Source organism: Morchella sextelata (genome assembly GCF_020137385.1).
Source record: "Morchella sextelata strain SCLS chromosome Unknown scls_10, whole genome shotgun sequence".
NCBI lineage: Eukaryota > Fungi > Ascomycota > Pezizomycetes > Pezizales > Morchellaceae > Morchella > Morchella sextelata.
Window position 1 is genome coordinate 301,372 of NW_025408625.1, and position 18,250 is coordinate 319,621.

The following is an 18,250-nucleotide window of genomic DNA, read 5'->3' on the forward strand; positions in this document are numbered from 1 at the left end:
TCCATCGCAAACGCGGCCATGAGGCTATGTCTCTCTTTCTGCCGGAAACAAAGCTTCCCACAACCGCCAATCCCATCCCAAAGCCCACAACACCACAGTACCTGCCTACAATTCACCATTACCATACCCTGACAGCTCTCACTGCATCGCAATAATACCTATTCAACGACCCATTCACTCATCTTTCTAGCTATCTAGCTCACCACCACCGCTGCGCGGGGAAATAAAAGACAGATTCACATACCTTTCATACCACATAGCTCCAGACCGCCAAAATGACACAATACTTCCTCGATCTCGTATATTCCATGACAACGTGCATGTCATGCTTCCCATCGTCGCCAAACCTAACCATAAACCACCGCTCGTTCAAGATACTTCGGCTGCTCGGTGAGGGCGGGTTCTCGTATGTCTACCTCGTGCAAGACACCTCCGGCGCCCTCTACGCCCTCAAGAAGATCCGCTGTAACTCTCCCCGCGCTCTCCCTCCGCCCCTCAAAGCTAACACCTCGCAGGCCCGTTCGGTCAGGAGTCCGTCCAGCGCGCAATGAAGGAGGTCGAAGCTTACAAGCTCTTCTCGCACCCAAACATAATCAAGTCGATTGACTACACCATCACGACCGACTCGGGCCGCAGCGGGGCCACGATGATTGGGCGCGACAGCGAGGATGATGGCACGCAGAAGACGGTGTATATCTTGCTACCGTACTTTAGGAGGGGGAATCTGCAGGATGCGATTAATGCAAACTTGATCAACCATACGGTCTTCCCCGAGGGGAAGCTGATGAGGTTGTTCTTGGGGGTGTGTAAGGGCCTAAAGGCGCTGCATCAGCATAGGCTTAAGGAGCCTGGCGTGAGAGTTGGGGGAGGAGTTGAGGGCGCGGAGGAGGAGGGCGCGCAGCCGTTGATGTCAAGTGAAGTGCGGAGCCAGAGGGAGGGCGGGCAAGAGGGTGATATTAGGGCGTATGCGCATCGTGATATCAAACCTGGTTAGTGACAGAATATCCCCCCATTGCTACACCGCTAATAAGACAACAGGTAACGTGATGATTGATGATGACGGCCTAACCCCCATCTTAATGGATTTTGGCTCCCTGACTCCCTCGCCAACACCAATCACTTCCCGCACCCTCGCCCTCTCCGTCCAAGATTCGGCCGCCGAGAACTCTACAATGCCCTACCGTGCCCCTGAGCTCTTTGACGTCAAGACCGGCTCCGTCCTCGACGACAAGGTTGACATCTGGTCAATGGGGTGCACCCTGTACTGTGCCCTATACGGCCACTCCCCATTCGAGCTAGCCACCGAGGAGTCTGGCGGGAGTCTCGCGCTCGCAGTCTGCTCAGGGAGCTACACATTCCCGGAGGAAGGCCGCCTCGGCGGCAGGAAGCCGGGGCAGAAGAAGGTCAGCGAGAGCGTGAAGGAGGTGGTCAGGATGTGCCTGAAGGTGGAGCCGAGTGAGAGGCCGGGTATCTCAGAGCTTATCCAGGTTGTGGAGAAGGTTATTTCGGAGCTGGGGGAGGATGAGGAGGAGTAATTGACGTTTGGGGGCGGGGGCCGGGGGCCGGGGGGAGGGGGGAGGGGGGAGGCGCACAGTAGCTAATATAACCTTTTTGTGTTATTACTTTTTTCCTCCTGTTTTTTTCTTCTTTTCATTGTTTTCTTCTATTTTTATTCTTCTTTATGTTATTGGTTGTTGTTTCTTGTGCTTTGTATAGCTGTTGTGGTGGTTAGTGATACCGTCTGTTGTGAGAGGAAGAGCGGGAGGGAATTGAAAAGGATTTACTCAACTGCGATGCTGCGGGATTCCGTTGGAGGGGCGGGAAGATTCAGGAGTGAATGCGGGCTTGAATTTCGAGTGCCTGTACCACAAGCTTTTGCAAAAGCGAATAAAAAAGGATTCCTGTGCCGATGCACCATCCCAGTCTTGATACTATGCTAATCATAAGCCCTCACTCGCCCATCACGCGAAAAAAAAAACAGCATGTAACCAGCCCCTACGACGATAGTAATCAGCAGAAAAAAGAGCGCGAGTGAGAATCCGTGAAGCCCGGCAGGAATTACCGCGAAGCAGAGCCCAAGTAACCTGTCTACATAGGGACGTGGTCACCGATGAGCACGAAATAAGACATGGGGCAATGACGGACCCGAGGGGACTAGTGCGGAGAAACGGATCCGTAGGAAGCATGCATAAAGGGAGACTCATAATTAGTAGAGCTAGCTAGAGGGGGGTGGATAGGTGAAGATATGTACACCTTGCTACGAGTAGTTTTCACGGAGTGCCGAAGCGGGGCGTATTGGGGGGGGCGGGGGGGGGGGGGGGGGCGGATGTAGCGCTGCAGATGGATATGGTCGATTCAGGGCCAGGTTGCATGGTCCTGGGGTACGTACAAGAAGTACTGTCAGTCTCCGGGGCCGGGGAGTTGTCGGCAACGTGCTGATCTGTAGTCGCAGCTGCAGAGGCGGGGTGCCGGGAATAGTATACATTAAAAACTTCAACTAATAAACGTACACCGAGCGTAAGGAGATCAGGCGGAAGTGACCATCTCCTTTTCTAGTTCTGGGTCGGGGGCTATTTTTAATTTATATGCTGTGGATACACAACGTATTTCTGTCTGGCTCTGTTATAATTACGAGGGTACTAAGTGTATATATGTAAGCATCTTGAGGCGGAACGTGTGATACTACATGTACATGTATATGGGTCGCAGTAAGAGAGTGTACTGTGTGTAAGCCGTAGACGGTGTAGCACCAAAGCTAGGCGCAGGCGGTCGAGTGAGAATTTGTGACCGTGTTTATCACACATACGGGCTTTGATGTGCGCGTTATGTAGGCTTTTAGTCGGAGGTTTACTAACTACGATTGAAAGTACTACATGTATATATCGGGCGTTAGCTGCTGGGTAGAGATGGGATGTGGGTTGGGTTAGGGTGGGAGGTCATAGGTTCTCACTCGGTTTGGCTAAGGAGTTTTCCATGCAGCGGACAGGAATGCCGTTACTGGGACTTGGAACGGTGTAGATTGGGTGTTTACGAGTGGATGCGTGCTATTGAAGGTCTAGAAGTGTCAAGATTCTTTACTGGGTGTGTCACTGTTAATGAGTCTACAGGTTAGAACTAGATGATTTTGGAACTACGCGCTATATATCACTCCCCTATATATAAAAAGCTTTTATTCAACTATTCTACAAACCCCCCTACTCAACCGGCCTCCTCGCCACAAACCTCAACCTCACATAATTCACCGCCATCGCACCCTCCTCCCTCCTCCCCACCGCCTCCAACACCCTCACAACCTCCCTCACCACCGCCTCCCTCTCCCCCTCCCCCACGGCCTTCAAAAAGCTCTCCCCAAACAACCTCACCCACCCCTCCACGCCCCCGCCCTCCACCTCCGTCAGCACCGTCTGCCGCAACTCCGTCTCCACAGCCTCAACGGCAAATCCGGCACCAACCAACAACGCCCGCACCCCCTCCTCCGTCGGGAAGTACCACGGAGACGCCGCAACCGCCGCCCCAACATCAACCCCGCGGTGCACCAGCGCGCTGATGAGCGCCGTGTGCACCTCCGCCACGTTACCGTGCGCGCCGGTTTCCGCGACAAACACACCCCCGGGCTGCAACAGCTCGAACGCGCCGCGGAACACATCCGCTCGTGTCTCCGGGTCGCGGAGGATCCAGTGGAGGGCGGCGTTGGAGAAGATCTTGGTGTAGCGCTGCTCGTGGCGCTGCGCGAAGGCTTTGAGGTAGCGGCAGTCGAGGTGCTCGTAGGTCGTGTTGCTCGTCGAGTACTGCTGCTGCGCGGTGGCGAGCATGGACGGGGAGGCGTCGAGGCCGACGATGTGTTTGCATTGGTGGGAGAGCTGGGCGGTGAGGACGCCGTCGCCGCAGCCGAGGTCGAGGATTGTGTCGGTGGGGAGGGGGGCGAGGAGGGCGGTGAGGCGGGTGGTGAGGAGGGGGACGAAGGGGGCGGTGAGGGTGTATGAGGCGGAGGACCAGTGGTCGGGGGCGGGAGCGGGGGGAGAGGTCATTGTTGCGGGGGGTGTGTGTGTGTGTGTGTGGGGAGAGAGATGAGTCCTTTGTCTGCTTGCGCAATTGCTTGTTTGCCTGCTGTTCTGCTCGTCTGTCTGCTCAATGGACTCGGTATTTATGCTTTCTTTCTCTCTCCCAAAGACCTAGCGTAGAACTGCAATTGACTCATAGCTGTCCCCTTCGTCGGAGAGCTTCAGTGGGGATTCATGCAGTTCATGCAGTTCTGTCCCTGTCGTCGGGGGGCTGCAGTGGGGATGAAGCCAGCTCCCATGTTTTTGTGCGTAAACGAGATCTTTAGCTGGCTAGTTGCTCTCAGAGTCAGAGTCAGAGTCAGAGTCTGTAGGAGTTTCGGTGTGGGATTGTGGGGGAGTATGCAGGTTCGTGAGAGCTGGGGCTATTTTGGGACACAGCTGCTCTGTAAGGATCGTGAGCATAGCTACATGTAGTAAGTAAGTAGCTGCTAGCTTATTGTGTAGCTCAATGGGCGATAAAAGCGGAAGCGAAGAACTTCACAGCTTAATCCGCAGCTTCAATAATTGTTCAATCCCCAACCTCTCCATCCAGCGACATCGCAGTGTTGCGGCCATATTTGTAGTTCGCGGCGTGGCGGTGATACCAACGATCCCTCTCCACACGGAGTTCCACCGCGGGGTCGTCACTATGTCAGCAGCTCTGGAATGTTAACATGCGCACCAAACCTGATAACCGCAGTTAATTAACCGCCCGCCTCCGCTGCAGCCAAGCACTCTGCTCGTTCAAATAGCACCTCTGCGCCAGACAGGCATCTGGATACCCCCGTGACGCAGCGGTTAGCGTGTCGTTCTTATACAAAGTAACATCTCCGAAAGGGGTAACTTGTATGCAGCTATGCGAAAGTCGTGAGTTCGAATCTCACCTGGGGTAAATTTCTTTTTGCGCTGGATGCCTGGATGCCTGGTTGGCGTGGCTGCGCGTGTCAAGGAGGGTCTGGGGGCTTCTGAAGGGTGGGGGGCGGGTTAGGGACGGGCGTGGGGGTGGGGATGGGGATGGGGATGGGTGGTGGGTCATGGTGGATCACTCGGCTGTGTGTGGTGCTTGGTCAGACTAGGCCCATGTTTTTTTTTTGGATATTAGTAACTTTGAATTTCGACTACCGATAACCCCTCTAAAGAATCCCAATCCGCTCAATTATTAACCCCTAAAGAAACAATAGCTAATATCGTACACGCTCCATTTCCAATTAACTACCTGACTATCCATGCAGGTCCTCCTCAACGCCCGGACACCCCTCCATCTCCTCATCCTCATATCTACATTTACACCAAAAGCAATACCTATACTGCCTCCTGAGGTATTCACACAACGCCGCCACCCTCTCCCCCGCACTCCTCGCCTCCTCCCTCTCCAACTCTTCATCCACCTCATCCCCCTCCTCCCCTTCATCCTCCACCACCACCGTCCCTGCCGGCCGCCGTAGCCCCGGCACCGTGATCCCCAACGCCGCTTTATCAACCTCATCCAGCTCACAGTCGCGATCATACCCCGGCAGCCGCGGCGCGTCCAGGCTCTGCAGCAGATCATACCTCATCCGCCTCTCGCGCTCCTTCTCCTCCCGCCGCTTCACCAGGCCGCGCCACAGCACATTGATACTCCGTAGCGGCACCGCGCGTGTACCAACGCTGCTGCCAGAGCGCTCGCACTCAAACTCCTCGGCCAGCTTCTGGGCAGCGACCAGCTGCGCCTCGCGGCGGCGCTCTTCCTGCTCTTCTGCGACGCGCGCGCGGTAGTCTTCGGGCGAGAGCTGCGCGGCGGCGGTGGTGGTGGTGGTGGTGGGAGGGGCGGTTGCGGCGAGCTTGGCGCGCTGCGCGGACGCGTGGCCGATGCCGGTGCGGTCTTCTTTTAGCGTGACGGGTATGGGCTCTAGTCTGGCTGTGTTGGTGCTGGCGGTGGGGGCGCCGAGGGCGGACCCGGGCGTGAAGCCCATCTTGCGCATCATCAGCAGGCCCTTGTTGGGTGTTTGGGTGTCGAGGAGGGACTTTGCGAGGGCGGCGTCGCGGTTGGCTTTTTCGAGTGCTGCGAGCTCGGCTTTGGATTTTGGGCGGGCGCGGGTTTCGGCCTGGGGGTATTAGTGGTGGTGGTGGTGGGAGGGGAGGGGGGGAGGGGGTACTTCGAGTTGCAGGCGCTTCTTGCGCTGCGAGAATGTTTCGGGGAGGGTGGGCTCGGCGATGGTCATGTTCATGTAGTCGTCTTCGTCATCTTCGTCGTTGGAGGCGGCGTTGGCGGCCTGCGGTGGAGGTGCGGTGGTGGTGGTGGTGGTGGTTGGGGGGGGCTTCTGCTGGAAGGGGCGCTTCTTGCTGGTGGGGGGGCTGCTGGTGTCGGAGTCGGAGTCGGGGTCGAGGGGGTTTGGGGGCGGGCGCTTGCGGGTGGACATTGTGGTGGTGGAGGGTGGTGGAGTGAGTGGTCGAGGGCGGTGGGTGGACCGTGGTGGTGGTGGGCGTGCCAAGGATGAGGCTTAATGTATGGCTGGGGGTTGCAATTTGGGTCGATGTAGGATGCTGTAGCTATAGTGTAAGTCTGTTTGGGTTGTGCTCTGCATGTGGTGACCTACTCTAGGGAGGCCATTATGAGGCTCGAGTTTGGTGGTGAATGAGGCAACCGCAGGGTTGCAAGTGATTGGTTGCTCGAGTGAGATTCTGTGATTGGATCGAACCCGTGATATTATGTTGTGACATATCAAATAGCAAAACGGGGTCTTAGAAGTAGTTTATCGATAGATAATAGATATCATAACATATTCCCAGTGTTTTCAATCTTCGTAGAAGTTTAGTATTTATAATCATAGTAAGCCGTCTAAGGGACTTGATCAGTTACATCGCATCCTTTATATAATATCACCGAATTTTATGAGTCAATTTGGTAAGTACTGTAGAAAGAAAGGAGAGAGAACGCGTTTTTATAACCCAAGAGATATAGATCCATACCCAGAACAAATGCGCCAGTCCATGAAGGAAAAAAGAAGAGTGTAACGACGAAATACGAATAAAATCAAAAGAAGAAGAAATTCGAAAGGAAGAAGGAATTCGAAAAGAAGAAGAAATTCGAAAGGAAGAAGAAATTCGAAAAGAAGAAAACAAAGATCCTCGCATCAATACTCCTTCCAAAATCCCATAGTGCCACTCCAGCCTCCGATAACGAAAACAGATAGGAATCATAATCCCCCCCACCCCACACAGACAACAGCCCCGCCCCCGCCTATATATATTCGTTGATCACAAACCCATGTCCATAACGCTGTCTATCGAGGGAAGTGTATCACTGGACTGGCCTTCGAGACTTGGTCTGTTTTCAAGTAACGCGCGTCGTTTGCGAGCTTCTAACTGCTCGGATTCTTCTGGACGTTCCCGCTTTCTGGTGGAATTATGCTGTGTATCATGAACAAGGCACTTTGTGGATACGGGTAAGCGTTCAACACAACTTTCCAGAAAGCGAAACGTTTGGTAACTCCGCCCCATTTCTGCTAGTTGCAGCGGTGTTTTTTGGTCTGAGTCCCTCGCGGAGATATCTGCACCATGATCGATGAGCAGTCGGGCGACCTCCAGGTGTCCCATTTCCGCTGCTTCATGCAGCGGTGTTCTTTGGTATGAGTTCTTCGCGGAGACATCTACACCATGATCGATGAGCAGTCGGGCTATTTCCAGGTATCCCCGGTACGCTGCTTGATGCAGTGGTGTTTTTTGGTCTGAGTTCTTCGCGGAGACATCTGCACCATGATCGATGAGTAGTCGAGCTATTTCCAGGTGTCCCCTCTCCAGTGCCTTATGCAGCGGTGTTTCTTGTTCTGAGTTCTTCGCGGAGACATCTGCACCATGATCGATGAGCAGTCGGGCTATTTCCAGGTATCCCTCCTCGGCTGCCTCATGCAGCGGTGTTTTTTGGTCTGAGTCCCTCGCGGAGACATCTGCACCATGATCGATGAGTAGTCGAGCTATTTCCAGGTGTCCCCTCTCCAGTGCCTTATGCAGCGGTGTTTCTTGTTCTGAGTTCTTCGCGGAGACATCTGCACCATGATCGATGAGCAGTCGGGCTATTTCCAGGTATCCCTCCTCGGCTGCCTCATGCAGCGGTGTTTTTTGGTCTGAGTCCCTCGCGGAGACATCTGCACCATGATCGATGAGTAGTCGAGCTATTTCCAGGTGTCCACTCTCCAGTGCCTTATGCAGCGGTGTTTTTTGGTATGAGCCCTTCGCGGAGACATCTGCACCATGATCGATGAGCAGTCGGGCTATTTCCAGGTGTCCCCTTTTCGCTGCTCCATGCAGTGGCGTTCTTTGGCTTGAGCCCTTCGCGGAGACATCTGCACCATGATCGATGAGCAGTCGGGCGACCTCCAGGTGTCCCATTACCGCTGCCTCATGCAGCGGTGTTTTTTGGCCTGAGTCCTTCGCGGAGACAACTGCACCATGATCGATGAGCAGTCGGGCTAGTTCCAGGTGTCCCATTACCGCTGCCTCATGCAGCGGTGTTCTTTGGCCTGAGTCCCTCGCGGAGACATCTGCACCACGATCGATGAGTAGTCGGGCGACCTCCAGGTGTCCCATTGCCGCTGCCACATGCAGTAGTGTGCCATTTGTCCAGCCACTCGTGGACGCGGAGACATTTGCGCCATGATCGATGAGCAGTCGGGCGACCTCCAGGTGTCCCCTTTCCGCTGCCTCATGCAGCGGTGTTCTTTGGCCTGAGTCCCTCGCGGAGACATCTGCACCATGATCGATGAGTAGTCGGGCTATTTCCAGGTATCCCTCCTCGGCTGCCTCATGCAGCGGTGTACTTTGGTATGAGCTCTTCGCGGAGACATCTGCACCATGATCGATGAGTAGTCGAGCTATTTCCAGGTGTCCCCTCTCCAGTGCCTCATGCAGCGGTGTTTTTTGGCCTGAGTCCCTCGCGGAGACATCTGCACCATGATCGATGAGCAGTCGGGCAACTTCAATATGTGCTTCATTCACTGCATAATGCAGTGCGGTATATCCATGATATTTATCGCATCTTGTCATGACATCATCCTTTTGTTCGAGGACAATTCGAAGCGCTGAGAAATGACCTATTATGGATAACAACTGCAATTGCGATTGTTTAGGTATAGGTGCGCCGTAGGACCAACCATACACCGTTCCCATGCGAGCTTTGAGATAAAGATTTCTTGTCCGCGAATAAAACTCAACCCTCTTCTGGTCTCCGAAGAGCTTAAGGATGGGTTCCGTTGTCGACTTTTCATCACAATGCCTTAGATGGAATGGTAGCTGCATGACTACATACTCTAAGAAGGGAGAATCATGTTCGGGCCATTGGAAGATAGTCTCTGAACCGGAGATCTTATATTTCCTGTTGACTTTAACCTTACTACCAAAGTCATCATATTCCCAGTAATTGACTTTAGCCTTACGACCGAATATATCATATTCAGGCCAGTTGACGTTAGCCTTACCACCGAATATATCGAGCATGAGAAATGATATAGAAGATGTGGCAATATATAGATTGGCCTCCTCAGGAATCAGAAGGACTCTCAATAGATATTCCTGAACTGTGTAATGCGCAAGACGCACTATCCCGCTTTTCTCATCAATTATCACTAACCCAGCACAAGCATCGAGAAGAGTCTTTTTGTTTGGCAAATCAGCTTCTTCGAGCTCACGGATACCGGGTTCCATAGATACCGCAATTTGAAGCTCGTCGAGGGAAAGAGTTCTCTGAGCCTTCACGAGCCAGGTAAAGACACTTTTTGCCAGTTCAAAATTTGCGGGCTGAGAACGGATCGATTCTATAGCTCTATTATAGGTGGGATCCAAGGGATTGCTTTCTGGTCTCGAGCCATCGAGTGTAAGCCTCTCAAGCTCAGCCATGAGTTTTCTGGGTGTTGTCTGTTGACAGATGAGATCAATATGGAAGTGTACTAGTAGAAACCTGAGTTTAGTCGCCGTTAGTATATGAATATGTCAATTGATTAAGGCTTTTGCTCTACTTACATCCCATTTGCTGCCTTTGTAAGTTTTGAAATAATCGTGTTCAGGCGATCGCCTTTACTAGTAAGACTCTTTGCCCGGGGGTTTTCGTTGATTTCCTGCTGAATATAGAGCTTTATATCTTCGTCGTTGGCTCGAAGCTCGACCTTTGCTGACTTCTCAAACGAGGCCTGAATATCTTCGGGGTGTTGTCGACTCGTTAGAAAAATCCTTATGCTCGGATTTTCTCCGACCATGCGGTGAAACAATGGTAAGAGAGTTGTCCGTCGGTCGGTTTGATGGCATTCATCCAAAGCATCGAAAACAAAGAAGACTCGCCCAAAGGCTTTCAAAGTTGAGACCAGGGCGGAATATAATTCCTGTTCAGTAGGCTGTTTAGTTTCTTTTGTGAGCCGGGTGTGTAGGTCAACGATGTAGCTGGGAAGTTGTGATGTCTGACAGGCAAGCTGCTTGACCAAGCTGGCAAGGATCTGAAGGGGTTTCTGTTGCTTTTGCTCCTTGTAGTTGAAGTAGATATAAGATACCATATAATTGTTTTTCCGTGCCTCGGTTTGGAGGTGATCGATAACTGCAGAGCTAAGAGCCCAGTTAAGCCAAGGAAGTTGATTTTGGAGACAGGGTTTTATGTAAAGTTACCTCAAAAATGTCTTGCCTGCACCAGCTGTATAATTATTCCTAATTAGTATGAACATTTGTATTATAAAGGAGGGCCGTATGTACTTACGAATACCGTGCCCCCATAGTATCGGTGAACTTTGATTATTTCTGACAAATTCAACAAACTCGGCAGATTTTAAAAGCCATTCGCCGGTTTTTTCCCGCCGTCTTCCACTGATTTCAAGGTGCCTTGTTTCGAAAGATTCTGGATATAACCAGTTCAATATCTTTATACGATCTTCCGCTAAAGACCGGTTAGTGAAATCAAGTAGACGGTTCTGCCATCTTACCGTCTTGAGTAGACTGAAGAGCCTGAATAGCTACATTGGTACCCCCCACATCAGACTTGATTTCCTGAACCGTAGCAGCTGTATTCTTAACATCCTCCTTGATCTCCTGAACCGTAGAAGTTGTGTTCTTAACGTCCTCCTTGATCTCCTGCACCGCGGAAGATGTGCCCTGAATACAGGCGTTGATATATTTAACTGCATCATCAATATCAATCACATAAGCCTCTATCGCTCTTGATAATGATCTTAATATTATAATGTCAGCATGACCCTCAAGACCGGATTCTGGTAGCCAGACCCGCTCACAATTGATCTACATTCATAGCAAAAATAAAAACCGTCTTATGTCGCTCAATACTCGAGAGTGTCTGCGTGATATCCTTATCCTTGAGAGGCCAGCCAAGCTTCGCAGTAAGCTTTGAAGAGTCGATTGCACTGAATTTGCGATAGAGTGCATTCATCTCCTCGGTAAAAACTTGGATCGGCCCGCCCTTCCCTACAAGCTTTTGTAGAGCTGGGGACGAAGGATTTTCGTCTAAGTAATCCTTTAGGTTGTCAAGAACCCCTACGAGGGTGTGTAACTCGTTGGCTAGGTTTTTGACATCTCTTGGTGCCTTTTGGGAGTCGCTGATATAATTATAGGTTATAGAGACCAGTTTGCTGGATAACTGGATGATGGCAATGATACTTGCTGCAAGGCCAACCGCTTCCATGATAGGGATTTTTGTTGAAATCCGCCACCGATGGCAAGAATAGAAAAGATTGTTGAAAGTCGTGAAGATGTATGAGTTAAAGAGGTTAAACCAGAGCTGCCTACTGATCATGTAGGTACTCAACTTTCAGCCTTGTCTACCTATTCCATGCGTTGTCCGTCTAGGCGCAGATGCATGTATGGTGCACACGACTTGGTGTAACCAGAGTATTGTAAAGATGATTGATAAATACATATGTATGTATGTACATACTAGTGGTTTTCCCGTTTGTTACCAACCGGAACCATTTCATTATCAATTTAAACCAGGTTGGTGAATGAAATAAAGCCTTATGTTCCTCTTTTCCCTGCAACTCCGGCCTGGGACCTTTTTGCCATTGGAAGTCCTTTCCCGGGCGGAGTAAACAGAACAATCATCTTATTGAGGCCTGTTAATTCCGGCATATTCCAGTACACCCTTAACGTTCTATGTAGGGTGCCTGGGCGCAGGGTTAGGCTCTCTGATCTTAGGGGCCAATCATTTATACCCGCCATTTGCGAAATTTCTTTCCGTCCTGACCTTTTATATATTAGGAGATGTACCGGGCGTTGAGGGTAAATACGAAGAATCTGATAAGAGAATCTTGCTGTGAAATAGGTGTGTTTATCTTATCAGATTCTCGGTATTTATGGTTAACCCCCGGTACATGTCTACATAAAGTACGTACACCAATAGAATACCTACACAATCAGCCATAAGTCCCAGTCATGAAAAGCCAAACTCGAAAGGAGTAGTATTCTTACGTTATGTATTAAGAGTTTATCCGTAAAGTATTCTGATTACAGAAATATAGATCTACAAACATACGCAGTAGAGTAGTAAGATTTCCAGGCCTTGTCGAGTCGATTACATGCACTACATGTAGTATTACATGTAGGTATACTTGGGTTACTAGCATAATTCATCAGTACCATCGAATTAAGAGGAACATGTACTTTATGCCTTCTGATTAATATACAGTATGATGCATATATTACACCCACGGTCAACACTAAGACTTTAACTTTAACTTTAAAATAAAAAATAAAAAAAGATTTCCCAGTTAATCAATCTTCAAACCTTCTACTCCCATTTCTACCTTGGCCCTTTCGGATATCTCCTTGACCTTTGCTTCGTCACCTAACTTATCCCTCAAAAGCGACGTCAATCCCTCCAAGAGCCCTTCTGGATCCTTCACGCTCCTCCATAACCCTACCGTCTTCCTATCACCTCTCCTCCTCCTGTGCCTCAAAAAGTACCTTGCCTGTGACCGCAATCTCTCCACCCAGCCATCGATCATCTCTGGATGGATCCTTGGCCTCTCCTCACGATCCGGATCCCAAGAACCAGCCCGCATAGTCCCAAATACAATCTCCCTCACTACTGTATCATCCACCTTCATGTCCCACAATTTTATGCCAACATGTAGAGCTATGAGGGCGCCAGGAAAGTCTCTAGAAAGCATGAATGATTTCATAACTGTGTGCCACATATTTTTCATTTTCTCTTTTTCTTCATCTCCCTTGATCTGCTTTCTACTAAGCCGTTTGGCCATATCCGCGAAAAGCGCCCGTGGGGACAATAGCTCATCGAATCTTCGGTGCCTCTGGGTATAACGCTTCCATGTAGTCATCCACATGATATTCCATGTTTCCATATCTGGTTTTACATCTGCCGAAGATAAAATCATGAGATATGTCCGCATAAGACGCGGGATATCATGGACACGGAGAAGCGAGTAGAGTAAGTGATTGAAAATGTAGGAATTTGGTGATATTTGGCACGATGACATTGTGGAGGTGTAGGCGACGACTTTTTCCATGCGGTTGCGACGGGAGTAGTAATTGATGAGGAGGGAGAAGGTTTGTATAGTTGCTGGAGGTGTTGTGCTGGGAGTAAGAGTACCCTTCGTGGGGGTACTTATCGCGGGGTCAATTTCAACTGTGGAAGCTGCTTTACTTGTCCAATCTTTCCACTCCTTCTTCTCTTTATCCATCTCCAGCTGATGAAATCGAGACTTGATCATTTCTTCTGCTATCTGCTCTGCCATCTCAACATTTTTTTCATCCAGAAACCCTTGAAGAATGCAGTTGTAATGTGTCGAATCCGGTAGGAAATCTCTCTCGATCATCACCTCGCGGACTAAGTACCACGCAAGATCCGTCCTACCCATACGTATGGAGTTCTTAAGCCAGCTTCCATAAAAATACTTGTCCTGGATCTTTGGCGGAAGATCCCGGAGCGACTCAAGTGAGAGGTTCGCCAACTTTTTTGGAGAATTTATCGTTTCTTGTGCCCCGACTACTGCGCTCGATAAGTTTTCGTAGATATCTGTCTGCATTCTTTCGAGAGCCTTGGGCACCGAAAAAATCATATGTTTATAAACATCCAGGCCATACCTCTGTTGGCCGCTGTCAAGGAATGACATGCAAATAGTATCGTATTGCGATATTGTGAGCTTAGTGTTGGTACGTTTCATCCATCCCCGCATCTCCTTATATGTCTCCCAGGCCCTTTGTGGGTGATATAGATGATTAAAGGACATGATGACTGGAATGAACGATTTAGGTTCAGCCTGGCCAAGGGCAGTGATCATCTGGCCAAGCCAATATTTTGCTACATAGGGTTCCTGGTTGAGCGAGAACATCCGGATCCCAAGGTTCCAGTGTTTAGCAGATCCTCTCCACCTCTTGGTCCCATGCATCCATCTTGTGAGTGCCTCCTTGCTAGCTCCGTTCCAGTACAAACCGCCAATATAGGCGATATTTTGATCCTCGTTCAATTCAACTCCCGCAGAAACCATCATATCCCCAATTAATTTACTCCGAAATGTAGGAATCTGGCTGGTTTCTAACGCCCACAAAAGCGACCACGCATGCGGAGTGAGGAGCTGCAAAACCTTCGGATTCGGCCTGAATCTTTCGAGCCAATAGAAGATCTCCTTCATGACGCTTATAGGCGAATGCGCAAGGAAATTCAGCGCATTTGTCAGTTTCCGAAGGTAATGCAGCTCTACTTTTGTCAAACTGACCGCTGACGAAACTGATTTGTTCAACCCAGTTGCGGCATCTAGAATTGGTGTTTCAGACAGTGACTCGAGCGGTTGCTTTAAAAGCTCTGGGGGCTTGATTGTCTGGCGAAAAACCCTGATTCTCGGCTCATTGTCATCAATGACATCCGCAGCCTCCATCGCCTCTATTGAATCCCATTCTTTCTTGTCTCCTTCCAGAACAGTAGTTCTGGTGCCCTCATTTGCACGGGTTCTTGGTGTTGGGAGTTCGGTAATTGCAGTACGTTGGTTGCGGAGGGACTTGAGAGTATCAAACAAACGGCGAAGATCTGTTTGATTTGTCCGCACGCCTTTGCGTAGCATAACTATCGTCGTGTGGCGTGGTTGGGGTGTATGTAGTTGAACTTTTTTTAATGCAGGCGAAAAGAGGCTCTTTAGCAGTGAGGTCATAAGTTTGTTACCCGGATGGGGTGAGGCGTTAGTGTCTCCGCATAAGATCTCACTCGGCGAGTGTCCTGAGGCTTGACAAGTCTCATAGTAATGCTTAGTCATGTAGCAAAATAGGTAAATACCTGTTCAATGATCTAGACGACTTATACTCCTACACATAGAGAATATTTTGAGAAATTTTGCAGTAAGATAAGGGTCCCCATGGCATTGTCCCGTACCCGTGGCCTAGTCTCGTGCCAATCACTTACTAGCAGCTTGCTACTCACCGTAGGGTCTGGAGCATTAACTTTCCAAGGCTAGTCGGACCCTCGGACCCTACTCGGGTCGGAGGTTTTGTTATGTCGGGGTACGTTTGAACTGTGATTTGGTATCTGGATTAATCTTGTTTTACATGTCGGGGCCTAAAATAAACTTTGATTTTGTATGTAAATTGAGTTCCGACCGCCCCTCGGCCTCCGATATATAACAGCCCCCGCGCCCGGCATTGCTGCACGTCGGAGGGACACATGTACGTAGTACTCCGGCCCTCCTACCGGAGGGCTAGGTAGTACAAGCCTACATGCACCTACATGCAGCAACAGCGTAATAGAAGGTCACATCCGCACCGGTACCGCATTATACATAGATGTATATATTGTTATTAGCGTGCGTTCAATGAGCACCTCCGGCAAAGATAGCAAAAATCACCCCCCTCCCTGCGACCAGATGTCGAAATCTACCTCTCAGCCTAGTCCTCTAGTACCAGTAGCCATGTCTTCTCCCTCTCTCTCTCTCTGGTCTAGGAAACTGGCTCTCCAATCCGAAGAACTCAATTCACTCCTCCAAACCTCAACAACTAAGCTCCAAAGTCACCAACAAGAGCTCAATACCCTTCTAAATACTTGCAAAGAGGAAATCAACCATACTCAAAAGCAAATCGAACTTGCCTTTCTAAAGCGAGATGATGAAGGTATGTTGTACTAATCCAAATTTAACGTCACCCCCAAAGCTCTAACACATATCTCATCAAAGTCCATGCACAGCTTACAGTCCTTCGCCGTCTTACCCAAACCACCGCCGATCTACTCCATACGTTCGAGGCAAAACTCACACTTCTTGAAACGCTTCACACGATTCATCAAAAGCTACACTGCCACGACTTGATTTTCCGTGACCTCGAGCAGGGGCAGAAGCGTCTCGCAATCAAGCAGGATAGAATGGCCGATGAACAGAATTTACAAACCAATATGTTGAAAGATATTCTGCATATCGTGGGGAAGATTAAAACTGAAAAGCGGGTGGGTTTGGAGGAAGAAAGGGAGATACAAGACTCCTTTGAGGTAGTGAATGATATAAAAGTGGTCCCTATTGCTGGCTCTAAACGGCAACGCCGATTACTTTCTGATGAGGAAATTCACGATGATGAGGGCGATGGTGATGGAGTGGGTGATAATCGATTTACCAATAGACAGGACTCTTTAGAGCTCCTGTCAGTTGAGGAGATGAAGGATACGGCAAGAGAGTCCCGGGTGCTTGCAATTGGGGAGAATGGGAAGGCCAGTACTGGAGGTGGTACTGGAGGGGGGTTGGGAGCAAATATGGTCGAAAGACCAATGAAAAGAAAGCTGCTTAGTACCATGGATGTGGATCAATTCTCTGCTGATGAAATGTGATGCGGAGCAAACAATCGTTGGCCATATTATTTGAAGGTATGACCTGGTTGCAGTTGAGTTGGTAAAAAGTGTCGGAGAAACATTCAACGTATTACTTGATACAGAAAGTTTATAGATTCAGAATACCTAAGTCAGGAGTACTTGTTTTTGACACGTTACAGTTAATCTGGTCAAATGATGAGTGTACTTTATGTACATGCGTACATATAAACACAGATACATGTAGCTATAGTTGTGCATGTTCTTAAGCTCTATATACCTTAATTCCGAGTCCCAGAGTTGGCTTAGATTTAGCGAGATTAGAGTACATATGTAATTTATCTATTCCGGGGTGGGATTACTCGATATTCCTTGGATACATGTGTTTATTCATAGAAACCCCTGCCCTGTGACCTGTGCCCTGAATCATACTTTTTTCGACGTGTTTTCTCGTGTGACTGAGACATTCACATGCAGGAACAAGAACAATAAACCATCGTGTAGAGTATGTACCCTATGTATCTGCGGAACCTCTTCACGTTAGATCCGAGTACTACCGGGCCGCACCTCCTGAAAGGCTTAAAAGTTCTTTAGCTTTTCTCTCCTCGCCTAGGACAGATTTCAAGCCCTCTATTGCGCAACACGGGATAAGCGACAACATCCTAGGTATATCGTATAGTTTCCGGTAGAATTATTGCGAAAATCAGAGCTCTGTGCTCGCAGCAAAAAACTTTTTAAGGGCTAATACCAATAGGACTATCGAGTCACGGAGAACCCACTTTCGCGTTGTCTTGACCCTGTACTAGTGCATAAAACTACATTAAACGGAGAACAGCATAGACAATGATGTGCAGCTAATTTAGGAAAATGTGGTAAGCTCTAGTTATGTGAAGATTACGGCCCGTATCTACATGTATCCAAGGCTTTGAGTTCTCCAAAGCTAGTTCCGGCAGCTCTTCCCCCCCTCCTCTTCCCCTCCATCCCCCTCCTCCCGACACATTTATCCTTTGTGTGTTTGTGATTCTAGTCCCCCCTCTCCTTTTAATTACCCACTGGACTGGGGGGTAATGGAAACAATTAAATAAAACATCATCGTTTCTTTCCTTCTTCTCTCCTCTCACTCGCTCACTGCTACGCTGCTGTTTACTCCCTTGCATGATCCAGCTTGGTTGATGATCACCGTTCTTTTTTGACCTGTGCAGTTTCGCATTTGAGAGATCGTTCCTGCCTATCCCGGCAACCTGGTATGTACGTTACCCAACATCCCTCGTCCTGCCTTGCCTTGCCCTCCTTCATAATACCCATTTATCTTACCCTAGCCCCCCCATTCTCATCTATCTCTCTCGATCCTAGCTTTGAGCTGCGTAACCTCCGCCCTTTGTGCGGCTCAAATGTCTGTGAGCTGGGATTGGGATGGATAATATTTCGGACAAGTAGTAACGTGTCTCGC

The 18,250-nt window shown here is 49.6% G+C and overlaps 6 protein-coding genes across 6 annotated transcripts; 2 read left to right on the forward strand and 4 right to left on the reverse strand.

Moving 5' to 3' along the window:
- Positions 1-275: 275 nt before the first annotated feature.
- Positions 276-1,535, forward strand: H6S33_001061 (uncharacterized protein; the record flags this gene model as incomplete). The annotated part of the gene is made up of 3 exons (XM_044832852.1): positions 276-465; positions 516-989; positions 1,039-1,535. The coding sequence occupies 3 exons, from the start codon at positions 276-278 to the stop codon at positions 1,533-1,535; spliced, it is 1,161 nt and encodes a 386-aa protein (XP_044694028.1).
- Positions 1,536-3,194: 1,659 nt separating this feature from the next.
- On the reverse strand, positions 3,195-4,028 carry H6S33_001062 (uncharacterized protein; the record flags this gene model as incomplete). The annotated part of the gene is made up of 1 exon (XM_044832853.1): positions 3,195-4,028. The coding sequence occupies one exon, from the start codon at positions 4,026-4,028 to the stop codon at positions 3,195-3,197; it is 834 nt and encodes a 277-aa protein (XP_044694029.1).
- A 1,232-nt stretch (positions 4,029-5,260) lies between these two features.
- Positions 5,261-6,439, reverse strand: H6S33_001063 (uncharacterized protein; the record flags this gene model as incomplete). Its single annotated transcript, XM_044832854.1, has 2 exons — positions 5,261-6,124; positions 6,176-6,439. The coding sequence occupies 2 exons, from the start codon at positions 6,437-6,439 to the stop codon at positions 5,261-5,263; spliced, it is 1,128 nt and encodes a 375-aa protein (XP_044694030.1).
- Positions 6,440-7,277: 838 nt separating this feature from the next.
- On the reverse strand, positions 7,278-11,691 carry H6S33_001064 (uncharacterized protein; the record flags this gene model as incomplete). The annotated part of the gene is made up of 6 exons (XM_044832855.1): positions 7,278-9,972; positions 10,035-10,607; positions 10,668-10,692; positions 10,756-10,932; positions 10,979-11,223; positions 11,285-11,691. 6 exons carry the CDS (start codon positions 11,689-11,691, stop codon positions 7,278-7,280), a joined length of 4,122 nt encoding a protein of 1,373 aa, XP_044694031.1.
- A 1,081-nt stretch (positions 11,692-12,772) lies between these two features.
- H6S33_001065 (uncharacterized protein) lies at positions 12,773-15,082 on the reverse strand (the record flags this gene model as incomplete). Its single annotated transcript, XM_044832856.1, has 1 exon — positions 12,773-15,082. One exon carries the CDS (start codon positions 15,080-15,082, stop codon positions 12,773-12,775), a length of 2,310 nt encoding a protein of 769 aa, XP_044694032.1.
- Positions 15,083-15,919: 837 nt separating this feature from the next.
- H6S33_001066 (uncharacterized protein) lies at positions 15,920-16,821 on the forward strand (the record flags this gene model as incomplete). The annotated part of the gene is made up of 2 exons (XM_044832858.1): positions 15,920-16,118; positions 16,181-16,821. The coding sequence occupies 2 exons, from the start codon at positions 15,920-15,922 to the stop codon at positions 16,819-16,821; spliced, it is 840 nt and encodes a 279-aa protein (XP_044694033.1).
- Between the last annotated feature and the right edge of the window lie 1,429 nt (positions 16,822-18,250).